Source organism: Thyridium curvatum (assembly GCF_004353045.1).
Source record: "Thyridium curvatum strain D216 chromosome Unknown NODE_11_length_606192_cov_83.229133, whole genome shotgun sequence".
Classification (NCBI taxonomy): Eukaryota; Fungi; Ascomycota; class Sordariomycetes; order Thyridiales; family Thyridiaceae; genus Thyridium; species Thyridium curvatum.
In genome coordinates, this window is record NW_022156766.1 from 366123 (window position 1) to 386742 (window position 20620).

General features: G+C 56.2%; 7 protein-coding genes across 7 annotated transcripts; 3 read left to right on the forward strand and 4 right to left on the reverse strand.

Annotated features, from left to right (window-relative positions):
* Positions 1-294: 294 nt before the first annotated feature.
* On the forward strand, positions 295-3805 carry E0L32_002730 (uncharacterized protein; the record flags this gene model as incomplete). Its single annotated transcript, XM_031136952.1, has 2 exons — positions 295-2529; positions 2591-3805. 2 exons carry the CDS (start codon positions 295-297, stop codon positions 3803-3805), a joined length of 3450 nt encoding a protein of 1149 aa, XP_030999932.1.
* Positions 3806-5449: 1644 nt separating this feature from the next.
* E0L32_002731 (uncharacterized protein) lies at positions 5450-7033 on the reverse strand (the record flags this gene model as incomplete). Its single annotated transcript, XM_031136953.1, has 3 exons — positions 5450-6440; positions 6507-6871; positions 6938-7033. 3 exons carry the CDS (start codon positions 7031-7033, stop codon positions 5450-5452), a joined length of 1452 nt encoding a protein of 483 aa, XP_030999933.1.
* A 501-nt stretch (positions 7034-7534) lies between these two features.
* On the reverse strand, positions 7535-8637 carry E0L32_002732 (uncharacterized protein; the record flags this gene model as incomplete). The annotated part of the gene is made up of 4 exons (XM_031136954.1): positions 7535-7963; positions 8039-8160; positions 8215-8340; positions 8397-8637. 4 exons carry the CDS (start codon positions 8635-8637, stop codon positions 7535-7537), a joined length of 918 nt encoding a protein of 305 aa, XP_030999934.1.
* A 2215-nt stretch (positions 8638-10852) lies between these two features.
* Positions 10853-12187, forward strand: E0L32_002733 (uncharacterized protein; the record flags this gene model as incomplete). Its single annotated transcript, XM_031136955.1, has 3 exons — positions 10853-10951; positions 11020-11173; positions 11241-12187. The coding sequence occupies 3 exons, from the start codon at positions 10853-10855 to the stop codon at positions 12185-12187; spliced, it is 1200 nt and encodes a 399-aa protein (XP_030999935.1).
* Positions 12188-13272: 1085 nt separating this feature from the next.
* E0L32_002734 (uncharacterized protein) lies at positions 13273-16225 on the forward strand (the record flags this gene model as incomplete). Its single annotated transcript, XM_031136956.1, has 2 exons — positions 13273-13496; positions 13606-16225. The coding sequence occupies 2 exons, from the start codon at positions 13273-13275 to the stop codon at positions 16223-16225; spliced, it is 2844 nt and encodes a 947-aa protein (XP_030999936.1).
* Positions 16226-17783: 1558 nt separating this feature from the next.
* E0L32_002735 (uncharacterized protein) lies at positions 17784-19136 on the reverse strand (the record flags this gene model as incomplete). The annotated part of the gene is made up of 1 exon (XM_031136957.1): positions 17784-19136. The coding sequence occupies one exon, from the start codon at positions 19134-19136 to the stop codon at positions 17784-17786; it is 1353 nt and encodes a 450-aa protein (XP_030999937.1).
* A 486-nt stretch (positions 19137-19622) lies between these two features.
* E0L32_002736 (uncharacterized protein) lies at positions 19623-20150 on the reverse strand (the record flags this gene model as incomplete). The annotated part of the gene is made up of 1 exon (XM_031136958.1): positions 19623-20150. The coding sequence occupies one exon, from the start codon at positions 20148-20150 to the stop codon at positions 19623-19625; it is 528 nt and encodes a 175-aa protein (XP_030999938.1).
* Between the last annotated feature and the right edge of the window lie 470 nt (positions 20151-20620).

The window sequence follows — 20620 nt, forward strand, 5'->3', positions numbered from 1 at the left end:
TGGGCGGGCTTGGTACCTCCGCTGATGTGCACTACCTACTACCTCACTCCCCCAAACCCTCACAACCTCACCCCGTGAAAGACGGCCAAATCGCATTGATTGAGAATCATCAAGGCACCACCACATCAATCGTTTTTGTCGCGAGACTCGGTCCCCCATCTATATCGATGTCGCTCTTTACACCCGTGTGCGAATAATTCTGCCAAACGCCCTCCTGCCGGCCCAACACGACCAGGGTTTGCCTGCGCATGGCGACCGCGAGGCATCCCCTCCCTTGAATCACCCGGGCTCACAATGTCCATCACAAATGGCCAGCCTGGCTGGCCGCCTCCCGCGACCGCCGCGGTGAACGGCAACAAGATGTTTTCCAACGTTGACGATGCACCGGCGCGCACCCAGACGCCTGTCGATAACACCTCGGCGTTGATGCCTGAGGCATCAGATATTGAGGAGGACAACCGTCGCGCCCTCTTCTCAGAGCTGTTTCGCAAGTCCGAATCGCGGGTCGCATTGCTCTTTGCGGACGACGGCAGCTACAACTACCCCGCGATAGAGTCCCTCCGCCGCCACCCGACCCTCCCTGCCGCCCTCCCGCCGGCCACCGACCACACTCCGATTCAGGAGCCCCCCCTCAAGAAGGCGAAGCGCGTCATCGACGAGGATGACTACGGCGACGACGACGAAGACGACGAAGAAGAAGAAGAAGCTCAAGCATCTCCTTCCAAGTCGAAGGATGCGCAAGGCAGCCAACCCCAACAACTACTGTCCCCATCCAAGTCCGGGAGCTCCCCGGTCCACTCGGTCTCCTCCCCGGGCAAGCAAGCCGCCAAGTCAAAGGAGGATGGCGCACAAGACCAGGCCAAGTCCTCCGAAGACACGCGCAAGGAGCTCGAGGAAGCCCGCAATGCAACCGAAGAGGCTGCCAAGCGCAGCTTCCACACCCTCATCTACACCCTGGAGAACGACAAGACGGCCATGCTCGAGCAACAGCAGCTCGAGGAGTCGGAGAAGCAATTGCAAGCAGAGATGGAAAAGAACAACTCCAATTCTGCTAGCAACGGCCAAGCGGAGAATCACGGTTCCCTGAGCAATGCCAACCTCGGTGCTTCCAGCCTGACTCTGAAGCATCTTATTGCGCGCATTGACCTCAAGCGCAGCCAGGTCAAAGCCTCGGATGCCGAACTGCGGTCTCTGATGAACGAGGTCCGCAAGAACCGGAGCAAGTGGGCTAGCGAAGAGAATGTTGGCCAAGAAGAGCTGTACGAGGCGCTCGAGAAGGTTCTTAGCGAGCTTAAGGCGCATACCGAGTACTCGACTCCGTTCCTCCAGAGAGTGAACAAGCGGGACGCTCCGGACTACCACGTTCTCATCAAAACCCCCATGGACCTCGGCACAATGACCAAGAAGCTCAAGACCCTGTCGTACAAGTCCAAAGCCGACTTTGTCGCGGATCTTAATCTGATCTGGGACAACTGCCTGAAATACAACCAAGAAATGACACATCCGCTTCGCCGTATGGCCAACGGCATGCGGAAAGAAGCGGAGAAGCTCATTCCTTTGATTCCCGACCTGGTAATCAGGCCTCGCGCAGAGGTCGAGGCTGAGGAGCGGAGGAAACAGAACGGCGGAGACGATGATGGCGGCGATGACAGCGATGACGAGCCGATAATGTCGTCTCGAGGCAGGAAGGCTGGCGCCAAAGGAGCCACCAAGTCAAGAAAGGCCCCCAGTGATAACAAGGAGAGCACCCCGAGCATCGACCAAAAGCCTGTCCTTCAACTCAACGGTCTTCTTGCAAAGGGCAGGGAAGGCTCGGAGGTGGGCGAGGGGAGTAACGGCTTCGCGACGCCGCCCGTAGCTGGGTCCATTACCCCTAGCGGCCTCAATGGCATCTCCGGTATTGCAAGCAATGCGGATGCCATGGACATCGACGGGCCGTCTCTCGACGGGATGGCGTTAGGCCAAGCTTTGGGGGAAGCTGCGGAGCAGGCCCATGAGAGCGAAGAGTACAAGATTTGGAAGCAGGTTACGAAAAAGGACCGGGCGTTGGTTGCCAAGGAGCGCTTCCAGCTCTTCAAGAGCAACAAACTCAATGTCGACGAGCCTGCGCTCTTGAGAACAAAGGCAGGCATGAGGCGCTTTCTGAAAGGCCAGAAGCAAGCCGAGGCCAGTGGTGTCTTCAGCGCCAGCCAGGCAGACTCCTCTGTCATCGCTGCCAAGGAAGCTGCCAAGATGGCCGAGACCCTCGCAGAAGGCATGGAGGATGAGGTCGAGAAAGTCATCCCTGGCTACTACGAACCCCAGTCTCTTATTCCAGACATACCGACCAAGCTGCAGTGGATTGAGGATGGCGAGGGCCACGTCATCAACCAGCACGAGGAGTTCCTTAAGCTGGTGCCTGAAGGGCACTTCACTGCTCCCCCCAGCAAGTTCGCGAAAAAGATCGAGGCAAACATGCGCCAGATGCAAGAAACGCGCAAGTTGTGTTCAAAGATCGGCGTCATCAAGCAGATGCAGATTCAGACACAGGTAGGTGGCTTCCCACTGTGAAGCATCGGAGAATGAATGACAAGATACTGACATGTATTAGGTCTACACGAATCAATTTGCCAAGTACAACCCGGAGCCTTTTCTGGAGCAGGATGTCGAACGGCATTTCATCTCTGGAGACGGTCCCATCATGGCAGGCGAAGTGTGCCGGTCTGCGATGCAGCGATCGGTCGCCAAGATCTTTTATCACGCTGGTTTCGAGGAACTCCAGCCCTCTGCTTTGGACACAATCACCGACATCGCAGGCGATTACTTTACCAAGCTGGTACGCACCTTCAATATCTATCGCGAGGCGGAAAGGAAAGATGCCACTGGCGTATACAAGGAACACGGCTCCCAGCTTCAACCCCGGTTCACGCCCGAAGAAGTCATCCTTCACACTCTGAGCGAAAACGGGCACGATGTAGAATCCTTGGAGAGCTACGCCAAGGACGACATTGACAGACTCAGCAGCAAGCTGGGCGCGATCCACGAACGCATGAAGTCGCATCTGGCAGAGCTGCTTCGCCCGGCCTTGACCGATGCCGGTCCCGACGGTGCTGGGGCTTTCAAGGACGGCAGTGAGCAGTTTGTGGGAGGCGACTTTGCCGAAGAGCTCGGCGAAGACTTCTTTGGCTTCAAGGCCCTCGGCCTCGACAAGGAGATGGGTCTCGACATGCTTTCCGTGCCGCTACACCTGCTGCAGAGCCGCGTCAGGAACCAGTTCCAGATGCAGTCGCAGACCAGCGGCCCCGCGATCGAGGACATCCTTGAGGCCCTGCCGCCGGCCGAGCCCGTCACCAAGGAGAACATCCAGGACGAGATCGGCCTTGTCAAGAACTTCTTCCTGGCCAAACTGCACGCTAACGGCGATCAGCCGCTGGTCGAAGACGAGGACCTGCCCGTCAAGCAGAGGCGGCCTCGGCCAAGGCTCGGCGCCACCGGCAAGATCGTCTCGCCGCAGAAGCGGCCTCCCAAGGAGCAGATCGCCCTCGCCAAGAAGAGGAAGAAGCTCGAGATGCAAGCGGCGGCCGCTGCTGCCGCCGGCAAGGACGCTGCCGCCGGCGCCAACAACAGCCCCGAGAAGCCTTCGCCGGCCAAGAGGCTCAAGAGCATCTCCCTGGCCAACGGCACGGGGGGGCCCAGCGCGGTGCCGGCGCTGCCCGGGGCGCCGGTCATGGAGCGGATGGAGAGCATGCAGAGCATGGGCAACGCCAGCCAGACCGACAAGGACGACACCGTTGGCATGATGAGCCCCGAGAGCCTGCAACCATAGGGTGGTGCTTCGGGCGCGAGGAAGCCGTCGGGCAGTAAGAGACGACGGCCGAGTGAGCAGGCGGAAGAAGACCAGGCATCGTCGACGAGGAGGGAGGGGAATAAGCGGCCGAAGGTGAGCCGACAGCCATCCGGGCCCAAGAGGCCTGGGAGGTCTGCTCTGATGCGAAGAGGCTCGTCGGTCAGGCCTATAGTGATCGATTGATCGATGTGGTGTGGGAGGAGGAGGAGAAGGAGGTGGAGGAGTCTGTGCATATACCCTTTCGCACACGGGAGGAGAAAAAGCATCCTGTTTTCATTTGGTTGTCCGCATCTTTTTTTTATTCATACATCATCATATCAGCACAAACCACGAAGCGGCCCCCCTGGTCTGATGGGCTCGTCCAGCGTGGGGCGCATCAGGGGGGGGTTTGGGCCGAGGCAAAGCGGGACAAAAACATCAATGACCATTAGTTCCTTTCTTTTTACATCACACAATTGGCAATGAGTTTTGGTTGACATATTAGAGAGGGAGAGTGTGTGAGAGACGGAAGCTGAGAGACGGAAGCTGAGAGGAGAAAGGAGTACGAGGGAAGGGAAGTGGGAGAAGCACAAGCGGCAGCAAAGCTGCTCGAGCATGGTGGTTTTTTTTTTATTACGTGCCAAGATTATATGTACCATAGAGGAGAGGAGAGGAGTGGGAAAAAAAGCTTTCGCCCGCATCGCTTCGTCTTCTTTCCTTTGCCCATCCCCCCCTCATATTCTGGGGGTCACTATCTTCTTCTTTCTTTTCTCTTCTCTACTTCTTTCCACAACCCGAGGCCAAGGTTGCTGAGGGATCTTGGAGAAACTTGCTCCGGCAGGACGTGGCGTGGCTTTTTGGCTTTTGTATGAACAGAGGGGAGAGAGAACCGGGGGGAGGGAAGGATAGGGTTTCCTATTCCATCCTCCATACTAGGAGATCTTGCTGGGTGGCGGCATTGGGGAGGTTATCTGCACTTGCCAATCGGGCAGGGGAGACAGGTCCTTGACGTGCACGTTTGTGAGCCTTGTCGTTTATGAGCATTGTCGGGCGAGCGATGGGGGGGGGGGGGGGGGGGGGGCCCGCGAACCAGTTGTGTTGATGAAGCTATGCAGATAGGCAATTGACGCTGCTGGATCGATATGAAGCGCAAATCGTCTTTTTGTTTTGTCCGTTGTCAAGTAATCCGTGGAGTCCCGGGACGTGTCCAAGATCCAAGTCACAAGTGATAAAATGAGACAAGAGCATTGTGTGAACCTCCCAACCAGGGATTGTGGTATATAATTTCTCATGGTTTGCGTAAAGTGTATTAAGATCAAAATCATCCCAAGCCCATTGATATCATCTTCCCAACCGCGTTGAAGCAGTCCAGTACCAAACTCCTCACTATAAGTTTTTTCCCGATACGTGTGTCGTTTATTTTTCTCAATCGATTGCAACGCCTGATGAAATGCATGCAATTCTTCCCGCGAAACTTAGTCGCGGGAAGTTTTTACGACCCAATGGTTGAGACATTGAGTCAGCCCGTACAGTAGATTTCCTCCTCTCCCCCTTCTATGTTGAAAAAGTGAAAGTCTTTCCCGGCAGCCTATGGGCTGCTCGAACATAGTTTGCCCTCGAAACCCGGCATCTCACAATCGTTGCTTAAATGCCGGCCTCGTACCTCCAGCCCTCGACAGGGAGGGGGAAGGTGATGCACCACTCCGAGATCTCCTTCTTGAGCTCGTTGATCTTGGGGACGGAGCCGCTGGCAACCTTGGCCTTGAAGTCCTTGAGCTTGTTGGCCTCCTTGGGCAGAGAATCCTGGACCTCACGGCAGATCTTGATGGCTTGGTCGATGTAGTCACCGACACGCTCAAAGTCCTTCTCGGAGAAGCCACGGCTGGTCATGGCAGGAGTACCGATACGGATACCGCAGGGGGTCAGAGCGCTCTTGTCGCCGGGAATGCTGTTCTTGTTGCAGGCAATGTTGATCTGCTCCAGAACGGCCTCGACACGGGCGCCGTCCAGGTTAAAGGGGCGGAGGTTAAGCAGGACCATGTGGGAGTCGGTGCCGTCAGAGACCAGGGTGTAGTTCAGAGACTTGAACTTGTTCTCGAGCGTCTTGGCGTTGGCAACGACCTGCTTCTGGTAGTCCTTGAACTCGGGGGTGGCAGCCTGCTTCAGGGCAACGGCCAGACCGGTGATGGTGTGGTTGTGGGGGCCACCCTGGTGGCCAGGGAAGACGGAGAAGTTGATGGGGCCCTCCAGGTCGTACATGATCTCCTTGCCGGTCTTGGGGTCGACAGAGCGGACACCCTTGCGGAAGAAGATGATGGCGCCGCGGGGACCACGGAGAGACTTGTGGCTGGTGGTGGTGACGATGTCGGCGTACTCGAAGGGAGACTTGATCACCTCGGCGGCGATGAGACCGGCAATGTGGGCCATATCGGCCAGGAGCCAGGCACCGACCGAGTCGGCGATCTTGCGCATGCGGGCGTAGTCGATCTCACGGCAGTAAGCCGAGGTACCGGCAACGAGGACCTTGGGGCGGAAGAGCTGAGCATCCTTCTCAAGCTCATCGTAGTCGATGATGCCAGTGGCATCGTTCACCCGGTAGGGCATGGTCTCGAAATAGGTCGAGACAGCGGAGATCCTAGGTTATCAACTTGTCAGCAAGTCTCTCTCGGATACGCGGCCGAATTGGTGGCTGTCCACTCACTTCTTGGCGGGGGTCTGGTAGCCGTGGCTCAAGTGACCACCGTGGGGCAGGTCCAGACCCATGATACGGCCGTGAGGAGGCATGAGGGCCTGGTAGACCTGGAGGTTGGCAGGGCTGCCACTGAGAGTCTGGACGTTGCAACCCCACTTGGCGGGGTCGAGGTGGAAGGCCTCGAGGGCACGCTTCTGGCACAGAGTCTCGATCTCGTCAATGTGCTGGTTGCCACCATAGTAGCGGGCGCCGGGGTAGCCCTCGGAGTACTTGTTGGACATGGGGGAGCCGACGGCGTCGAAAACGGCGCGGGAGGTGACGTTCTCGGAGGCAATGAGGATGATGGACTCGCGCTGGCGCTGGATCTCCTTCTTCTGTAGACGGGGACGACGTGTCGGGTCAGTCAATTGATCAGAGGATCAGTGCCGGAAGATACGAACCATGATCTCAGCGACCTCGGGGTCGGACTCAACTAGAGACTTCTCGAGCATGTCCCGGTGGCTCTGGGACAGAGCGTAGGTGCTGTTGGCTGCCATGGCTGTGAGGTTGGAAGGAGGCGTTTGGGGAGGATTGACGAGCGGGAAGCAGATGATGGGTGATCAATTGATCGGGTTGGAGGGTACAGACGGAGGGAGTGAAGGGAGGAGAGGAAGAAAAGACACAGCTGAGACTTATAATCCCGCCAGAACGGGAAAAAAATCGAGTCACCACTAAGAATTTTTGGAGGGGTGGTGTGCAGTTTGGCGCTACCAAGGGAGGGGTCCTCAACTCAACTAAAAGTGGCGAGCTAGTGCCCCAGAGCTCTCCAATGGGAAAGTTTAGCAGGCGGCGGGGCAACTACGGAGGAGTACGCAGCGCGTTGGTCGGGGGAACTGGGAACTGTAGCGACACGTGAGCGGCCCCTGGAGGTCCAGTTCCCGACTTTGCAGGTGGCCTACGGGGTTCAATTGCCAGCTACCTAACTGGAAAGAGTAACGAGCTGGTGCTAGGACTGTACTCTGTATCCATCAAATCCACGGATGTTGATATATCATGCATCATGAGGAGTCATGATCGGCTCGATGCTGAAGATTCTGTCCCATGGAGCCGACGGGAGTTGGCAATGCTGCTTGTGTCCCTAGCGACATCTCTCTACCTCTCCTGGCTCCTGGCTCCCGGCTCCCTGCATTCCCAGTCACATCGAGGTCCAGATCAGAAAACTTCAACTGGTGATCACTCGCCCACTCACGGACCCTTTGAAAGCTGCGGCAACTGTGCACAACGCTGCTCCGAAGCTCCATCTGCTGCTTCTCGCTGTTCCACTGCGATACCAGGGGTGTGATATCCGAGTGGCACATGATGGACTGTCTCAGAGACTCGATGCAGTGCTCCACATGCTCAGTCTCCAAGTAAGCCAAGACCTGTCTGGCCTGTGCAGAATCCTTCTCGCGGTAGTATTGCTCATATCGCGACATGCGTAGTATGTTCTGTGGTGTCGGGCAACAACAGCAGCTGTCAGTGTCATGGACGGGTAGAGTCTTGCCGCTGGTGATGGGACTTACAAGACAATGAAGCTGGTGAAACACATCAAGCTCGACAGAGTATTTGCCCTTCGTCCCACCAATCTGGCTCGTTTTATTCCACAGCGAGCTTGCTTTTTCACTCGAGATAACCAGTTGGCCAACTAGAGTGACATTCAGGCTCGATTCCAAGGGCTTTACAGGGATATATTACTGACAGTCGTACAGGCTCTCCCATGCATTGTCCCTTGCGTCGGTTGGCGGCCCTTGGAACACGCTTCTGTAGTCCTCAAACTCGTCCGTGAATTTTCTCAGTTCATACTCGATGACACTTTGTGCTGGGGCTATCGATTTCTTAGTTTCTGGCACGCATTTTCCCTACTCGCGATACAACACGCACAGTACACAACCTGGGCATCCTGGCATGTTGATGTAATGGCCCCTTCTTTTGCGCCCGAAACGCTGAGAGAGACAACGAGCGCCAGGAGTAGCCAAGGAATGATGATCGCCAATTGCACCCATCGATCTCTCCCAGGATTGTTCGACCAACTGAAGCGGGTCACCGAGGCCTTGATCTCGTCTTCATCATCTCCTGAAAGGCCTTGTAAAGGTCTGTATCCGGTGGGACTGCTTGAATTCATTCTCTCGGTCGAGTTGACAATGTTCAGCTCGAGGATGTGTCCGTGACGGCTACAAGACCAAGACGGGACGGACTGAAGTCAACCAGGAGCGTCTTGAGCAATGATCACTTTGCGAAGTAAAGCAAGAGGGAACTGCCATGTTGCATCGCTGAGTGCGAGAGCAACTCAAACACAGCATCATCTTGACCACATACTACTGCCCCTTCAGATACTGGCCCCACGGCAAAAGATGCGTAGTTTGACCCGACTGCATCTGAATCATCACCAACGATGGTGCATTACGAATCCTGACGCCAGTCAGCAAATGGTAGTGGATTTGAGCTCCACGCCTGAAGACCCAATGGGCACCAAGCTGGCTCGGTTGGCAGGGCCGTGATTGCTGACTGTAAAACCTGGCGTCAGGTTCGACATGCCATCTGATGTCAGCACAGTCTACCTGCCCATGCCATGGGAAGACCAAGATCTTTGGATTGAAGACCCTGTGAGTAGAAGTGGAAGGATTTTTTGTTTGTATCTTTCCCACCCTCCTTTTCTGAGGCAAAGTTTTCAGCTGCTACTTGGAGACGCCAGGCTTGGACCTAAATGGCATATTGAAAAATTCGAGAAGGGTGCTGCTGGTAGGTCCTGGGTGTGCGTCTGGATGCTGTCTCCTTCCCAAGCCTTGTGCCATACGATAGTAAAAGTGATACATGTAGTGAACCCCCACCAGGCTGACGGCGATGCATGTAAGATGTAGAGTCATATGGCTCAGACTTCACATTAGTTCAACCAAGCAAGCTCCCATACATACTTTTTGGAGAATCTGAGCCGGCGGCTGAGCTGGCTTGCCAAGGTCTCTCTCACGTCAACATGTTGCGTCAAGTCGGCCATCCGGCTCACTTGCCATGGTATTTAAAGAGCTGCAGCCGACCTCCAGCAGTGAATGAACGCATCTTTAGAAATGTCTTGATGTCGCATCAACAGCTATGAAGACTACCAACTTGACCGTCATGTTTCTCGGGGCATTGCCCTTGGCGATGGCCGTCCCGGTCCCTCGATTAGACCGATCTCGCCGCCGTCGACCGCCACGAACGTCCTTCGATACAGTTGGTTGAGACGAGACACCTGGCAGGGAGGGTGCATTGTTGATTGAGTGGTGTTTCAGTATGCAGCCAGTGGCATGCTATGATACTCACGTGCGGAGAATCGCATCCGGGAAACTGCCGAAAAGGAATATTACCTGCCCTGGCTATCCTTGATACATCTTTTGGACTTCAGCACGAGGTAAGATCTTTGAACACCTCGACGAAATGGCAGGAAACACTGATATGTTCATAGCGATTTGATGCTAGCAGGCTGAGCAGTGACTGGGAATGTGTCGGTGCCATCATTTTAGAGGGGGAATAATCCGGCGAATCGACCTAATCAAGCTGGGATTTCCAGACTTTTGAGCCATTTACTAGCCAAGTGTAATGAATCGATGCGTTTGCAATTTCAATATCTTGGGCCGAACGAGTCGCTATTTGTGTTGTTTCGTCTGATCCGAGTCGTGCGCGGTGGAGCTAATTAGTGTAGTTGAGCCATCGGGTGTGCCTGGATGGAGGGCATAGCGGGCTATTCCTTGCATTGTTCAGGTGGATGATGCGCCTAGATCGGACACTTTCCTGATCATCTGGTCTGAAGACCAGGAATTATGTCAGCTGGTGCATTGGGAGCTGCAGGAACCTTGTGGAATCGGGGTGGCTGGGTCTGGGCGATACCGAGAACATTGAACAACTGCGCTAAACCCATCCTGTGCTCCCCAGTGGTGCGCTGCTTCATCTGCGTCATTGGCTGTTGTCACAAGGCAAGGCACCACTGGCGCACACGACGCAAGCTCGCCTCCCGCTTGTACCTCCAAACTCCTCCGGCCGCTCGCACAGTCGCACTCTCTTCCCCACTTACTCCCTCAACAGGTAGGTACCTCGACGCCCACTCCGCTGCCTTGGCGCTACATCACAACACAACCGCCTATCTAACCACTGACGCTGCCGCCTCCACTCTCCGTGTTTCGCTCTCTCTCTCTTCCCTCCTCCTCCTCTTACATCAACCGAGAGCTTCGTTGCATCTGCGCGTCCATCAACATCTGGTCTGCGCATCAAAGCCTCTGCCAGTCTATCATTTACTCTCATTGCCTCCATCTCTTTTTTGCTCTTTTTTTTCTACTCCCAACCTACTCCCTCCAGAGTTGCCTATCATGAAGGGCGCTCTCGTCACCGCAGCTGTGCTGCTGGCTTCCGCCGAGGCCGAAGTCCACAAGTTGAAGCTCAAGAAGGTGCCGCTGGCTGAGCAGCTCGTAAGTACATCGGCTTCTACGCACTTACTCAATGCGCGAAATTGATGGCATGCTTACGTTTTGCCCAGGAGACCGTTCCACTGAACCACCAGATGCGAAGCCTCGGCCAGAAGTACATGGGTATCCGACCGGACTCGCATGTCGATGCTATCTTCAAGGATACCTCGGTCCACGTTGACGCGAACCACCCAGTCCCTGTCAGCAACTTTATGAACGCGCAGTGTATGTTGACTGGCACCGCTCTCGTCCCGTTTCCTGATATATGCGTCTAACAAGGATCATGTGATAGACTTCTCCGAGATCACCATCGGCACGCCTCCCCAGACCTTCAAGGTCGTTCTCGACACGGGCAGCTCCAACCTGTGGGTTCCCTCGCAGTCGTGCGGGTCTATTGCCTGCTACCTCCATCAGAAGTACGACTCGTCGGAGTCGTCGACGTACAAGAAGAACGGTAGCTCCTTTGAGATCCACTACGGCTCCGGCAGCCTGGAGGGCTTCGTCTCTCAGGACACTGTCAGCATTGGTGACCTCACGATCAAGAACCAGGACTTCGCCGAGGCCACCAGCGAGCCTGGTCTGGCCTTCGCCTTTGGCCGATTTGACGGCATCCTCGGTCTCGGTTTCGACCGTATCTCGGTCAACGGCATCGTCCCGCCCTTCTACCAGATGATCAACCAGAAGCTCATTGACGAGCCTGTCTTCTCGTTCTATCTGGGTGATACTAACGATGAGGGTGACGAGTCCGAGGCCATCTTTGGTGGCGTTAACAAGGACCACTACGAGGGCAAGATCACCACGATCCCCCTGCGCCGAAAGGCCTACTGGGAGGTCGACCTCGACTCGCTCAGCTTTGGCGACGAGACTGCTGATCTGGAGAGCACTGGTGTCATACTGGACACGGGCACTTCTCTGATCGCCCTCCCCTCCAATCTCGCCGAGATGCTCAATGCCGAGATGGGCGCCAAGAAGGGCTACAACGGCCAGTACACTGTCGACTGCGCCAAGCGCGACAGCCTCCCCGATGTCACCTTCAGCCTGAGCGGTTACAACTTCAGCATCACCCCCTACGACTACATCCTCGAGGTCTCGGGCAGCTGCATTTCCACCTTTATGGGCATGGACTTCCCCGAGCCCGTAGGCCCCCTCGCTATCCTCGGCGATGCCTTCCTGCGCAAGTGGTACTCCATCTACGACCTTGGCCAGGGCACTGTTGGTCTGGCTAAGGCCAAGAAATAAACAGCTGCAGTCTCACGGGTATGATGCGTAGAGCACACAAGAGGAAGCAGGGCAGAACTGCTCTTGCCTGTACCATGAACCCGACATCGCATTAATACAGCATCTCGTAACTTATTGTTTCTCTTGGTTTCCTTGACTGTCTTTGGCTTTCTATTGTCTTCGTCGGGAGGGGGTCCAAGCCAAGTCTGCACATACATATGGCGAGAGGAGACGGGAGCAGAGTACAAGTTCTTTTCCTTGTGTACACTAGGAATATCAATAAATGACTGAGCCATCGACCGACGACTGACTACCGTACATATGCTGTGACAGTGAGAGCTCCCGCGACTTGGTAGAGGCTAACTTTTGGCGCATGGTGTGTAAAGTTTACTCCGCACCCCGTTTCTGTCTTGTGCATAACTAACGGTGCGCCATGTTGGATGTTGGGCCGTCCGAAGGATTGGATGAATTGGTGTGACTCGTCAGGCTTTGATAGCTTGCGTGGTGATTCCCTGTTAGCACGTACCGATCAACCATACTCGACGACCAGGTTGAGGAGCAGAGTAGAGAGGGGGTGGGCTCAAGTGCTTGCTGTGCTGCCTGGCAGTGCCTGGGCCACTCAAGTCGAGTGTCCTCCAAGCCTCCTCCCCACCCGGATCACGTGAAATGGAACTGTTTGCCAGGGATTTCGTGCCACGCCGAACGGGGACTAGCGTGGCTCACTAGGCTGGTCCTGGGTTTTCGCTGCTGCAGCAGATCAAGACACATCAATTCTGAGTGAGCGACAGCCCTTCCTCCCTCTCTCCCCCCTCTTCCGAAGAAACTATAGACGAGCTGGTGGGCTGCCTGTGACCGGTGAATGGCCTCATTGGAATCGTCTCAATTGTTTTATCCATTTATGTGGCGAATCTGGATGAAGTTGACCGCATAGAGGTGCTGCTCTCTTGACTGCCAAAACTTTTGGAGTTGCACCAACGGGGCCATTCCCCCCCTCGCAGACGCGAAGCGCGACAAAATCGACCGTCGCTGAACGACCATCACCGTCCATCCGCCTCTCCAACCGCACCACTGCCACTGCTGGCGACCGTCAATCTCCATTGCACACGATGGCTGCTATCGCCGTTGCGCCCGTCAACGGTGCCGTGCCCTCCCCGCAGCCCGAGTCTCCTCAATCCTCTGCATCCGCGACAAAACGCAAGCGCGACGTCAGTGACGATGGGTCGCCCGACGCCAACGGCGCTGAAGACGTCAAACCCCTAGTTGTCGACGCTCCTGTCTTTGTCCGAGATGAGAAACGTCTTGTTCGCGACTTTTTTGATGTTCTGCAAAGGTAAGGACTCGACTGGCCCCCCGAACCAACAATGCTCCCTGTTACATGCGTTCGAGAGCCGTCCTCGTCCTCTTATCATCGCATCGTTTACTCACATCTGCCCGTACAGCTTCGACGTCGAACCCCCAATCCTGAAGCGCCCAATCCCCGAACAATCCGTCGAGGGCGAGCCGCAAGCGAAGCGACAGAGATCTGACGAGAACACCAAGCCCTTGACGATCGCCGAGAAGGTCTCGCAAGATGCTTACAGCATCCTGGATGATCTGGTACTCGATATTAACGAGGTTGCCAAAGACCAAATCGCCGAATTGGAGCGCGACGTCGCCCAAGAGAACGGTGCCACAAAGGCCGATTCCATTGCGGGTGTCACCGGATTTCGAGAAAAGGCGCATGAGCTTTTCAGGCGCGAGGCCAAGTATCCTAAGGCCGGCTCGCAAGGGTCTAGAGAAAGCAGAGATGCGGTGCAGTCGGGTGCCGATGGTGGCCTGGTTTTGACCGTCTTTGGCAACGCGCCTCATGGCAAGCATCTCTTCTCCAGCCTGGAGCACCCGAGACTCACCGACCGTTCGGCAAAACCGCTCCAGGAGATCGCGCTTCCCAACGGCTTGTTGACCACCAAGGTGATCCCCGCTGGTCCGTCGGAAAAGAGCACTCGGACTCTGACTTTGGGAGAGCTCTTCCCGTCGCCCCGTGGACTCCCACCCCTACAACCGCCCAAGCCACCAAAGAGCAGCATGAAAGGCAACACGCTGGGCTTCTACCATCCGGAGCTGACTGAGAAGTCCAAGTATCGGACAGGGTCTTACTTCTCCGCTAATGTTTCCACCGGCCAGTGGCTTGACTACAGCAATGCCACTCCTACCATGCCTACCAAGACGAAGCAGCGCGAAAGAGCGCAAAGCCTGGCTGGGCACAAGCCCTCCACGACAGAGTTGGAGATGTCCGAGATGGAGGCCCTCTTCCGCGGCGCCTTCTCTAGCTTCGCACCCTCTAAGGATGATTCGGCTGCGATGGTATCCTCGGGTCAAATGAGTCGGATGTGGTGGCAGCGTGTCGGCCAACGCAATTTCCAAAAGATGGTCGAGGCCGAGGTGCCCACTGAAGAGGTTGAAGAGCCAGCCTCTACTGGCAGCGCTGTCGTCCCCATCGACGAGCAGGCAATCGAGGAAGCCATCGAGAACTGGGACGACATTATGATTGACCCCAGTCTCGAGGACGCAATGGGCCATAAATCCGAGCACGACAAGGATGTTGATGAAGTTCTACTGGAGGTTTCCGACTTGATCGAGACTCTCGCCTCCTACCAGCGTAACCGGAACCTCACGTTGCCGACGAGCCAGGACCGTTATTCGGCGGATCCCGTGAACGGCGATATGCTTCGAAACGGCTCGCTTGCGCAGCAGCCTAGCGAAGAGGAGATGGCCACGTACGAGGTACTCAAGGCACAACTGGCACTGATTATCAAGACCCTGCCTCCGTATGCTGTAGCTCGCCTCAACTCTGACAAGCTCGACGAGCTCAACGTGAGCACCAAAATCGAGATTCGCACAGAGGAGTACAAGGGTGTCATGGAAGAGGATGAGCAGGCGGCGCGCGCTAGGCAAGCTGCCGCGCAAGCAGCGGCTAACGCCCGGCCGCAGCCTCAAAGGACACCAAGCGTGTCTTCTGTGCCGTACTCTAACCACCAGTATGGCGCACCGCAGTACGGTACGCCAAGCCGGACGCCAATGGCTAATCCGCAGTACTATGGCCAGACGCCTGGCCGGGCACAACCGCCACCTCCTTCCCACCAAAGACCCCCCGTTGGTCCTGCAGCGCCATATACTCAGCAGCGACCACCGCAAGCTCAACCATTCCGACCGAATGGCTATACCGGGTACGCGCCACAGATGGCAAAGCCTCAGGTACCATATAGCCATCCAAACATGGCATACTCTGGCACTCCAACCCAGCCTCCTCGCATGGCGCCTCATCCTGGCTATGGCCAGCCTCAACCTCCACAGGCACCCGGAACCCCACAAAATCGCTTTCCGCCTGGGTACCCTGGCCAATATGGACAGCATCAGGAAGGGATGCCGGGCCAACATACTCCCCAGCAACCTCAGTACGGGTCACCGCACATGAACGGGGCGCCGCATATGCAGCAACGTCCTATGCCGCCTCAAGGCCCGGGTGCGCCGCCACAGCACTATAGCCAGTCGCCTCAACCGCAGCAGGGCCGCCCACCGTATGGTACGCCACAAGGCATGCCGCCTACCCAGCCGCCTCCGCGTCAGTATGGTGCCGGCAGCCCTGGCGTACCCACGGCCGGATTAACCGGATACCATACCGTCATGCCTGAAGTTCAGCAGCAGCGTCTGATGGAGCAGGCCAGGGCCCGGGCATCTGCACACGAGCGAACCATTGGCTTTAACGAGAAGATGTCCCAGGGCGTTGCCGGCGGTCCAGGTAACCCCGGAGCCGGCATGGGCCAAGTTGCCGGTCTCGCCGGCATCGGCTTGGGCACCGGGAATGTGGACATGGCCAAGCTTGCAGCTGCTCGAGCGAACATGCCTGGAGGTATCGGTCATTCTCCGAGCCCGAAGGCGCAGATGGCCCCCGTGGCGGGACCGTCGCCGGGGCCCGGATCCAACGGCATTGCTCCTCCGCCGAGCGCGAGCCCCGCCTCGCTGCCCCCGTCGAGCGTATCACCTGCGCCTGGGGGGCCTTTCCCGAGACCACCTGCTTGATAGCCCTGCCGTCTTGGTTCCGTGGTTCTTCGATATCACCTGTATTGTAATTCAATCCATATTTCATTTTCCATTTGCGGCAAGTGTCGGTGTGCCTTAACCTACCCCTTTTCTTTTGGTGTGTGGTTGAAAAAAGCAAACGCCGGCGGATGTCCGGCGCTTGCTGCTGGGTTGGTGTTTTCAGCACGATTAGGCATACTTTTTTCTTTTTACTTCTTCTCTTTGGCAGCATCAGGCGTCTGCTGCATCGAGAGATGGAGTGTGGGGGGTTATACACTGTTTTTTTTTTCTTTCCACATTCTCGGTGATTTCTGGCGTTTTCTGAAAAAATGGAACCTGGTTATGACCAAGATGGCCTGAAACGCTTGGTTGGGACTGTATCAAAATACCTGGGATGCTTTGCGATGGAAAGGTTCACCTTGATTACTGTTGACTTTCGTGAATAGAAGGCTTCGGCCAGATATTACTTCTTTTTACCCCTGATACTTCCTTCATGGTGATTGCCTTGCTTTCGAGTTGGAGCTCCAACCCACATCTTCCACTGGTGGTGCCCTTGCCATCCCATCTTCCTACGTGCAGTAGCGCCCATCTATCATTGGCGATCTTAGGCCAGAACCACGGTTTAGCTTGTCATCCGGGGTCCTTGCTCGTTCCCACCTCGGTGAACATGGCTTGGAACCCGACCCCATACTTGTAGTTACGGAGCGGTCCGTCAATCGTTCAGAACCCACTTAGTTCTCTCGACAAGGTTCTTTGTAGATCATCGATCCATCTCCGACGCCCGCCTGGCGTGCGGAGGAAGAAGTACCTACAAGGATTCGGTTGAGAGAACCTGCCAAAATCGTTGCTCTCTTCCCGAGAAGTAATAATGAACCAGCTCAAAAGCTGCGGAAAAAGGTAAACCACAATAGGGGGCTTGATTACACAAGTCTTTCGGCAACGCTGATGAGAGGGCGGTGTATCAGTTCCTTGTGCTCCTCGCACGAGCCAGGCGGCTCTTGAAAAGGGGTCCGAATGCTGCTGCCCTGCTGCCCCCGCGCGCAAAACTCTCAATTTCTGCGAGCTCGAGACAATGCAGGGTGGAGGGGAGCCGTTTGTAGTGCGGGGTTCACACGGGATGTAAGTCCGGCTTTGGCGGACCGAGTAAGTATCGGCTGCGGGCCAAACGATCAGATCCCCTCACCTTTGTGGGGAGTGAAGAGGCGGGAGGCACTATTGTTGTTGTTGCTGTCGTCCGGAACTTGCGGCCGGGCTTGCATGACCCTAAGTGAGAATGAATACCGAACTGCTGAATCGCACGGGATCAGCAGAGGATGCCGGCCGTGTAAGTCTCTTCCCAGACTGAACCTTTTCCGACCTCTCACAACCGCCAATGAACAGGGCTAGTCACCATAAGGTCGCAGACTCGCATCTTGAAGAGAAGGAGAGCGAGAGAGAGAGAGAAAAGATCAGTCCGTTAGACTTTTGAGAATTATCAATAGTAAGGGGTATACAACGTCATCCCAAGTATCATACAGGAGCGGGGATCTGCATCCAAATGCATGCATGCCAAACACCCTCAGGACGCAGACATTTCATGCTCTTCGGTCTTTTCGTGATAGACTCTTCTCAACTCAAAGAGCACCTCGACGGCAATGAGTATGATGATGATCCACTCGAGCCTGGTGCCGTGCTTCTCGCTCGAGATCTCGCGCAGGACAGTCGCGATCTCTTGCGCGTAGTCCATCTTCTGGTTCAGCGTCCGGATGCGCACGCCCACGTCCAGGGCGCGCCCGACCTGCTCGTAGTAGCCCTCGAGGCCGAGCTCCGACCTGCTGTCCCAGAAGATGTCCGGCAGGGAGTCGGTGAGCTCGCGGTAGTGGTTCAGCTGCGCCCGCAGGCTGAGCAGCTCGCCCGTCCTTTGCAGGATGAACTTCTTGGACAGGGTGAGCCTGGCGCCCTTGGCGAGCAGGGCGGGGATGCGCCGCGTGCTCTCAAAGTAGTTGGTGAAGGAGCTCTCCAGGGCCGCGAGCTTGGTGCTGCGGGCCAGGCCGGACGAGAAGGCGATCTTGGCCAGGGTGGTGTCCAGCCTGTCGCCGTCGAGCTCCTCGCGCCGGGTGCCGAGGACGACGACGTCCCCCTTCATGACGCTCGCTTCCCGCGACGGGTCCGACAGGAACTCGAGGTCCTCCGTCTCCATCCGCGAGACGAAGGGGTCTTCCGCAGCCGGCAGGAGCTGTCTGGTCGCCAGCCTGTTCACGACGTCTTGCGGCAGGGCCCAGGTGACGATGGTGCCGGACTCAAAGACGAAGATGTCGCCCTTGTTCTCGCCGCGCGCGTGCACGACCTCGTGCAGCTCGAACCCGGACCCGTCGGGGTCGATGAGGAAGCCGTGCGACTGCAAGATCTCCATCACCTTCTCCATGTCGAACGACTCCGCGACGCACACGGCGCTGATGGTCGAGCTCCCGTCCTTCTCGCTGAGCTCTGCCATGGCCTCGGCGGCCGTCGTCGACGGCTGCCCGGGCACCCTGCCGCCCGGCTGTTGGGCGATCACGGCGACCCTGCGCAGCGAGTTCTTGGCGCCGGCCGAGGGCCGCGGTTTCCTCTTGGAAGCTGAACCTTGCTGCTGCTGCTGCTGCTGCTGTTGCTCCAGCGCCGCCCGCTCCGTCTTCCTGGATCCTCCATTCTGGCCGGGGGAGCTCTCGGAGCCGTCCTGTTGCATCAGCACGTTCGAGGTGAAGAAGTTCCGGCGCCGCGGCAGGTATGCGGGCGTCGTGCGGGAGAAGCAGCGGCCGGCTCTGGGGAGCGAGGGTCGGCCCGCCGGCGAGGCGAGGGGGGGGAGGACGGAGGCGGTCGAGAGGCTGGCGCGCGTGTGGAGGCGGCGGCAGAGGGGAAGGGCTACCTTCTGCTGTAGCGAAGAGGAGCGCATCGTGTCTCCTCGCGAGCCATTGAACACGCAGAGGTTCAATGGGACGTAGTCGGCTTAAAGAAAGTCTGGAGTGAATGCTGTGCTGGGCGGAATCTGCCGGCTTTACTCTGCCTATCATCTGATTCTTCCAGTTGGGGAGACAAATCTAGGGCGTTATCGCTATCGCCTTATCGATAGAGCTCACTGTGACGTTCAATTGAAAACCCACCTGTCACTGGTAGTTACCTGTTTCGGCACTACAATGAACTACAACAGATCAATCATCTTACATCAGGCATCCGACTTCAATATCATCACGACATGCTCAGTTATCAGGAAGAGGTGTGCGGTCTTGGAATTAATTATCTAAGGAAGTACAAGAAACCCTTGAAAATAGCTGAGGGCAAGATCCTGGGGTTTCGTGGTGACAACAACTTCTTAATCCCTTCACATGCTCACTTGTGATTCGCCATTCCCCGTCATCCCTGTCGATGTGTTTGGAAATTGCTATTTGATTGACTTGTAAATAGAATCGTCTTCTGTTGTACTCTTCTGAACCGGTATCCGCATGATCCTGGGCTTTCTGATGGCCGATATCTCGTCCTCGGTCATGTCCGCGTCGTCATCAGACCAGGAACCCGGGACGAAAACGCTCGACTCTCTGCTGTCGCTCACAATGGAGCTCTGTTCATCTTCGTCCCTGCATTCGAGGTCCGGCCAGTCCGGAATCAGCAGCTGTAACGTTTTGAGGTCGCTCTTCAGCCGTAGCTGTTCCTCGAGACCGTCTTGTTGTTGTGCCCTGAGACGACTGCTCTCCTCCTGGGCCTTCTTCAGTTTGTCGGCCATCTGGGAGGCTGCATTGGCGCGGCGCCTGCTCATGATAACCAAGATCAAAAGGGTGATGGTAAAGGCTCCGAGCGCGCAACCCGCCACGACTTGCCAACCGAGCAGCATCTGTCTCATCGGCTCGAGGGCGAACCGTGGCGTGGTACTGGTGCTGTTGCTTTCCGTCCCGAGTTGACCTTTGGTATCCATTTTGGATGTTGTCGTTGGCGCTGTGGTGTCCCCGGTTGCGCCTCTCGCCCACAGAGGTGCCATGAAATGCTCCAGTTTCGGGGTGGAACAGGCTTTTCAAGAGATCTGACCGATCTCTTGTAGTTCTGCAAGGCAAAGACTTCCTTGACGATTGAGAATCTCTTGAGGAATATGACTAAGAAGGGATTGCGTTCAGAGATGTGTATGGTGCATAGGCGTGTAAGGGAAGGGATTTGGCTACAAAGGGCTTCTTATATGCTAAAATAAATCTCAGCGTACCTACAAAGGAATACATGATGAAGTTCTTGTTCATTGCTACTGTCAATCCTTTGTTGGAGACGTGCTTGTTCATGACCTTCATACAAAGTCCTTTGCCTTTGTCTCAGGTGGCCCCCCTATTCTCTTGCCCAGGGATATTGAAACATTTCAAAGAAAAAGCAGTAATATTCTGTTCGTATGACCTTTGAACC